The sequence below is a fragment of the Medicago sativa genome, chromosome 2, assembly GCF_051527215.1.
Source record: "Medicago sativa cultivar Bolivia chromosome 2, Bolivia_mono, whole genome shotgun sequence".
NCBI lineage: Eukaryota > Viridiplantae > Streptophyta > Magnoliopsida > Fabales > Fabaceae > Medicago > Medicago sativa.
In genome coordinates this window covers 66,719,212-66,726,800 of record NC_140750.1, presented here as the reverse complement: position 1 = coordinate 66,726,800, position 7,589 = coordinate 66,719,212, and the positions used below count along the sequence as shown (strand labels likewise).

The window sequence follows — 7,589 nt, the reverse complement described above, 5'->3', positions numbered from 1 at the left end:
AGAGAAAAACCCCACTGTCTTACCATTCACCAAAATAGAAAGCCTGGCTGAGTGCAATATAGCAAGAATCCAGTCGGTAAACATAGGAGAAAAACCAAACTTACGGAGCACCGCAATTAAGAAATTCCAATCCAACGTGTCGAATGCTTTTTTAATATCAACTTTCAAAGCCACATTGCCACCAAACTGCCTTTTGTCAATCATATTAACCGCCTCGGAAGCCATAATAATACAATCCGAAATATTCCTATCACGAATAAAACCCCGTTGCCCCGGAGAAATGATGCGCATAGTGATAAGAGAAAGTCTCTGCTAAAATTTTCGTAACAATTTTAAATTGAAAATTTGCAAGAGCTATAGGACGGAAGTCCCCCATGGCCTGCGCCCCTGTGATCTTAGGAATAAGGACCAACATATTTGAATTAATATTAGTTGGGAGAACACCCGTGGTAAAAAATTCCTGATCCGATTGGATAAAGTCCACTTCGATGATGTCCCAAAAAGTATGATAAAAGTGTCCCCTAAAGCCATCGGGACCGGGAGCTCCATCTCCATTCAAATCAAAAACAGCCCCTTTAATTTCCTCACGCAAAGGAAGCCTAAGGAGACTATGATTATCCTCCTCCGAAACCAAACAAGGAATAGCTCTATCCAACAAATCATTTTGCACACAATTATTATCCATGCTGAAAATAGATTGAAAATAGTTGAGCACATGTACCTCAATATCTGCAGGTTCAGTAATAATTGTATCCCCATCATAAAGAAGAGTGATAGGTTTAGCGGCTGCCCTCAACTTTGCAATCCTGTGAAAATAAGAAGTGTTGCGGTCTCCATTGATAAAATTTTGGTCTCTAGCTTTCTCCTTCCAAAGCATATCCTGATAAGCCAATGCTTTAGTGAGAATTAGTTGTGCCTCAAGATCCTGAACATATAGTACATCTGAGAATCCTTCAGAGTCAATCAAAAGTTGGATGCGATTGACTTCATCTAAAGCCAACCGCACCTGCCTATCCACATCTCCGAAAACTGTGCGATTCCAAGTCTTGAAAATGGTCTTCAAATTTTTCAATTTCAACTGAAGTCGAACCATTCCACTACCTCTAACATGGCGCACCCAATTGTTACTAACCAAACTACGACAATCCTCATGCTCCATCCAAGCCTTAAAAATTTTAAAAGGAACCGCATGTCGGACGACATTAACATCAAGAGATAATAAAAGAGGGTGGTGATCTGACTGATGACGAACCAGAGCATTACAATTACTGAAAACAGCCCTGCAAGTGAGTGAGATCAGCCCACAACAGACGACGTGTGATATGCGAGTTGCTAGCATATATTGCCGCTATGTAGACAGAAGACTACTGCAAAGTAAGTTCCAAAGCAATACACTAAGATGACACAAAGATAACAGAAGCAGTGACCTCAGAGCCCCAAAGTGCCCAAAGATTCGGCATCAAATTATCTCTAACATTTGTACAATATTTAGTAACAGCAATACTATGCCAATACCAAGATGGAACCTGTGCAAATGTAATCATTGGCTCCGCCAAAAAAATAATAATAGGTTTATGAGACAGATAAAAATTATTTAACGCAATTTTAGTGTCAGAATTACCAATACCACGAACGTTCCAATATAGAAAATTCATTTAGAACCTGAATTAGATCCTCCCTGAGAACGGGTCTTATATGGTGGTGGCTTACCAATCTGAAGTTGCTTTTTAACTTGCTGTTTTTGTTTCTTTGATAGAAACGGAATGAAAGGTAACTCCGCATTGGCTTTGTCATATTCACGGACACACATCCAAAGGTCCAAATCATGTTGAACATTCGGATTGCTATGCGGTTCAAGAGTTAAAAAGCTGTCTACATTTGCATCAGTCCCCAGATGCTCAACCGTGTAATTCTGGACAAGTCTCTCCATCTCTAAAAAAGTAGCGGTGTCGTCCGGAATGGACCTCACAACCATGGGGCCTTCTGGGGGACTGGTTTGCACGTCATCATGCGCAACAATAATATCAAGTTGAGTTGGAGAAATCTCCCTAGCAAAAGCGGAGGCCTCTAAGTCAACCGGTGAAGAATGCTCAAAAACATGGGCATCCAAGGATGGGTGTGGTACAGGTACATTCTGAACACGAGGAACCTCCAACTCCTCCCGTGGTTCCGAATGAACTTGTTCCACATCATCCGCAAGCACGTCAACGTGCACATCATCGAGGGAAGCTAACTCCAACACAGGGCGCAAAGGAAGAGGACCTTGAGGAATCTCATCAGACACGGTGGGGGATGTCTGTATTTGTGTTGGAGCCACAGGTGAGGGAACCTCAGCAGCAGGCATAGCTTTTTGAGCCACAGTAGGAGCAGTAGGTGCTTCGAAAGCTTTGGATGAACCTATACCAGATGGATTATCTTTAGTAGGCACCCATTGAGGCTTGGTGGCTGGTATCTGCGTCTTCCCTTTTGCAACTTTCTCCTTAGACATGACATCCTTCCTTGGGTACAACCAACGACAGTTAGTAACATCATGTCCAAGTGTCTGACAATGCGAGCAAAAATCCGGAATTCGTTCATAAACCACTTCTACAGGGTAAGAAGCACCTTCTCTTTCCACAATAATTTCATGAAAGATCCTCTTGGAAAAGTCAATGTCTACAAGTATACGGGCGTAATGTTCAAAGAGTCTTTTCAGTGTTGCATTGTCAAGAACAAGCGGCGTGCCAACCGCACTAGCAATTTCACGAAGAGTCTGTTCCATCCAATATTCTTGTGGTAGAGCCATTAATCGGATCCATACTTGGGCATGGGTGTTTCTCTGATTATGCATATCAAAATCAACGGTCCATTCAAATAAGCGTAACAACCCCGATTTCAAATTTACCGTTCCCACCGCCCAAACAGCTTGCATATCAGATTCATTAGAAAAAAAGAATTCATAATAACCCCTACCAAGAGAAAGTAACGTCCAAGAAGAAATCGTCTTCCACTATTTCTTAAGTTTGTCCTCAATTTCCTTTGACGTATAGGGTTTGTCGCCTTTGCTAAGAACCAATCTGCCACAGAGATTTCTATTACAAAAATTGACCCCCTTTTCATATACCGGCTGAGTAATCCGAATGGAGAGTGTATCACCACGAATAGTAGGCTGCGACATTGTGGTCTTTGGAACGTTGTTGTGCGATGCCACCCGAGCTTGAGGAGAGGAACGCGGTGGTGGAGCAGGAACTGAAACCGCCGCTGCTGATGTCAAAACCATGGGAGATGGTGCGGCACTGGCTGTAGTAGCTGCAGGCAATGAGAGGTCCGCCTGCCAGTCGAAAGGCATGGCAGAAATCTTGTGGAAACAGTCAGGACGTGAAAACAGTAAATAGCAATATTGATGATAAAGGTAAGATGGGGAAGAAAATCGATGGTGCCAGTTTCTAGTCATGAATTAAGTGTGGTTCAATCTTTGTAACACAATTGCATTAACACGATTGCACTAATTCAATGGGAAGAAACCATACAGAATCGATTTTGAGGCATGGGAGAAGAAGGACCGCGCGCAGAACCCTAGCAGAGGGAGAAAACGCGTTTAATTAGGCATCCAAAAACGCGTTTTCTTAGTTATTTTATTAATCGAGGAGAAAGTCTAATATAGTCACAACTTCAAATCAAAAAATTTAGGCACACTCATATAAAATGAAAAAATTAAAACAAAAATAAATCAGTCACATCAATTAAAATCATTTAATTTTAGGGTGAAATATGTTTTTGGTCCTTATAAAATTGAGAACTTTTAAGTTTAGTCCTTACTTAATTTTAATAGCTATTTTAGTCCCTACAAAAAAAATTTACTTATAAGTTTGGTCCCTGCTAAGACAAAGTTTGTTTAATTATCCTTTTTTTTGAAAGATTTGTTGTTGTTTAATGTTTAATTATCCTTAAACTATTAAATTTTTGAATGATTTTTTTGTGACAAGTTTAGAACACTATGAAAGGTTCATTTACTAAAATTTAGAATTTTTTAACATGAAACGAATTAAATATAAATTTTTTAAAACGACAAAAGTTAAAGATAAAAAGTAACAAAATATGGATGTAGAAATCAAATTTTGCGATAATTTTTTGCGGAAGAACTTTTAGTAATGTTCTAAACACGTCTGCAAAAAATTGTTCAAAAACTTAAGAGTTTAAGCATAAATTAAACAAATTTGAATTGAGCAGGGACTAATACTCAGTGCAGGAAAAAAATAGGGACTAAAAGAACTATTAAAATTAAGTAAGGACTAAACTTAAAAGGTCCCAATTTTATAGGGACTAAAAACATATTGAACCCTTAATTTTATTCTCATTTAAATTTTTCGATGTTTTTTTAGTGTGCCCAAATCATTTTGATTTGGGGTTGTGCCCATCTAAGACTTTCTCATTAAACGAGTTGTTTTTCGGAGACAAAAAATTGATTTCTATTGGTTACAATTATAATTTTAAATATTATTTATCAAATGTGTTGACAAAATAAAAATTATTTATTTTGAAATTTTATTCCTCATAATAATAAATATTGATTTTTTATTGTAAAAAAAAATATTGATTTTTTAACAAAAAATGTAAAAAAAATTAATATGATTCTTATAAAAATGAAATGATGTTTTTTTCTTATGAAATGATATTTTCTAAAATATAAAAGTCAACAAATAACATTTTAATTAATAAATATAATAATTAATTTATAGATTTAGATAGTATATATGTCTCGGTATACTTCAATTTTTTTAATTTATCATAGAAATTTCTCTATACATTTAGGTCTTTGATTTTTTTTAGGGGACATTTAGGTCTTTGATTAATTATGCAGAAAATTGACAAAGATAAACTAGTGGGAGCATGACATTTTCTAAAGCGGGGTCACACAATAAAACATCATATAATTTACCAAAGAAAGTAAAACAAAGTGGGGCAGCTTCCCCCTATTAGCCTGCCATAGATCCATCCGTGCATGGTTCAGGTTGTGTCTGCTATTAGCCTGCCATGGATCCATCCGTGCATGTTCCAGAGTGGCTAAGGTGTTGTTGTAACGAAGAGAATGAATATCACATGCTGAATGAAGAAGATGTAGAAGTTTGGTGTTCTTAAGATGAAAATGGTAACTAATTGTAAGGAAAAAAAACCCTATCGATGAGGCCTACATTTTCCGTTGATGAATTGAGGATACTTCACTTCAATTGAGAAATATGATTCGATTATGAAATGAAAGAGATGAAGATCACATGTTAACTAAAGGAGATGAAGAAGTTTGATGTTCCTAAGATAAAAATGGTAACTGATTGTAGGAGTAATGAAGGAGATGAAGAACTTCTAATGAGAAATATGATTTGATTATGAAACGAAATAGATGAAGATCACATGTTAAATGAAGGAGATGAAGAAGATTGATGTTCCTAAGATAAAAATGGTAACTGATTGTAGGAGTAATGAAGGAGATGAAGAAGTTTGATATTCTTAAGATGAAAATGGTGATTGTAGAAATGAAGATGAAAAAAATATAATTTTTCACTGATAGGGATATATTACCCTCAATTCATCAAGGGATAACATAGAAAAAACTTAGTTTCACTCAATTTAGAAAACACAATTTTTTTTTATATAAAAAGCACAACTTACAACACCCTTCTGGCACAAGCTAATAATTAATCCCCTTTCACATTGTTCCTAGCAACTTCTACTTGAAGTTTCAGTCACAAGTTTCCACATGGAGTTGGATTTTGACATGGATTTTGAAGACTACTTTCCATCCATGGTTGCGAGTTTAGGAGCAGAAGCATTTATAGGTGAACTTTGCTACGGGTTTAATTTGCTTATGGATGTCAACAAGGGTCTTATAACATTTGAGAGTTTGAAGATGAATTGTTTCATGCTTGGTATGGAGGTGAGGGATGATGAGCTCGTGTCCATGCTAATGGAAGGTGATTTGGATGGAGATGGTGCTTTAAATCCAATGGAGTTTTGCATTCTCATGTTTAGGTTGAGTCCATGTTTAATGGATGGACCTAAAATGTGCACAAATCTTCAAGGTGTGAATCCAATGTTAATGTGATGACACTCTACTATCTAACTCTCTTTTCGGCTAGATTTCTTTCTAGAATTTAATTTATATGCATGATCAAGTTCAAGATATTTTACACTGTCAATTAATCATGGTTGTTATATTACTTAAAATATTTGACGTTAATTATAATTATTTCTAAAGTCATATAATCTCTTGTGATTTGTGACAGTGTAAAATGCATTACTCCCTTCGATCTTGAATATAAGAAGAAAAAAAAAATCAAACAAAGTAAATGTATCTTGTTTAGATTTTAAACTAGATACATCAACTTTTTTTGACATCTCTTACTTATATTTGAGACCGGAGTAGCACATTGATAGTGTATTAAAATTAAATTATTCTCTCTATTTCTCTTATATTTAATAAAACATAACATTGTATCCATAAGAGAATTGGGAGCTAGGTTGATTGAAAGAGTATTAGTGTAACTCTATTAGTTAGTGTTTTGTAATTTAATGTTTTAAAATAAGTGTGTCTTTGTAATTTTCTATTTCTTTGTTTCAAACGTAACCATGATTAATAATTGCTTTAATTTTATTTTTTTAAGAATTAATAATTTTTTTATTTCATAAAGAAATTATTTTGGATGATATAATATTCCCCTTGGTAATTTTCTATTTCTTTGTTTCAAACGTAACCATGATTAATAATTGCTTTAATTTTATTTTTTTTAAGAATTAATAATTTTTTTATTTCATAAAGAAATTATTTTGGATGATATAATATTCCCCTTGGTAAATAAACAATTGAGCTCAATCCTTAAAAAAAATTAGCTCAAGTGATTAATGAACCCCGCTAAAGATAAATTTATTAGGAGAACCAAATCGATTTTTAATGAAATAATTTTTTGTCATACTTTATCAGCAATGATAGATTGACACCATTAGGGGTGGGAATGAGCCGGGCCGAGCCGAGCTTTGCTTAAATAGGCTAGGCCTAGTTGTAAAAACTAAGGCCTAAGCCTTGGCCTTTTACCTGTCAAAGGCTTTATTTTAAGTCTAGCCTGACCTTTTTAAAAGTCTGGCCTGGCCTATTAGCCTGTTTAAAAGCCTAGTTTGTGTTACAAATTTCAAACAGAGTCTGATCATCAATTTTTTTTCCTTTCAATTCGTGCAACATACTTAATATAGAGATAAAACATTAATTAGATACAAATTAAACTAATGAAACACAATTGTAAAATTTATAGATGGATAGAAACTCAAGAATAATCATGTCTGATAATAGCAAAGATTTCAATTTCAAACTTAATCTAATAACTATATTTACCTTAGGCATATTAGTATGTAGCAAGCCTTAATAGTTGACACAAATATATATAAATATATCAATAGCTATGTCATACAAAATAATAATTGTGGTATGAGAATTTGAAGGATCAATAATTCTTTTTGATATATATATATATATATATAATAAATAATATATATGGAAAAATGTAATATACTCGTATACGGGCCGGCCTGGTAGGCTTGATAGGCTTTTTTATAAGCCTAAG

At 34.9% G+C, this 7,589-nt stretch overlaps 1 protein-coding gene and 1 pseudogene across 1 annotated transcript; one reads left to right on the top strand and one right to left on the bottom strand.

Moving 5' to 3' along the window:
* Positions 1 to 1,651: 1,651 nt before the first annotated feature.
* LOC146949895 (uncharacterized) lies at positions 1,652 to 2,785 on the bottom strand. Its single transcript, XM_085748583.1, has one exon. It carries the CDS (start codon positions 2,783 to 2,785, stop codon positions 1,652 to 1,654), a length of 1,134 nt encoding a protein of 377 aa, XP_085604709.1.
* Positions 2,786 to 5,661: 2,876 nt separating this feature from the next.
* On the top strand, positions 5,662 to 6,557 carry LOC146949894 (calcium-binding protein PBP1 pseudogene; annotated as a pseudogene).
* The last annotated feature ends 1,032 nt before the right edge of the window (positions 6,558 to 7,589 follow it).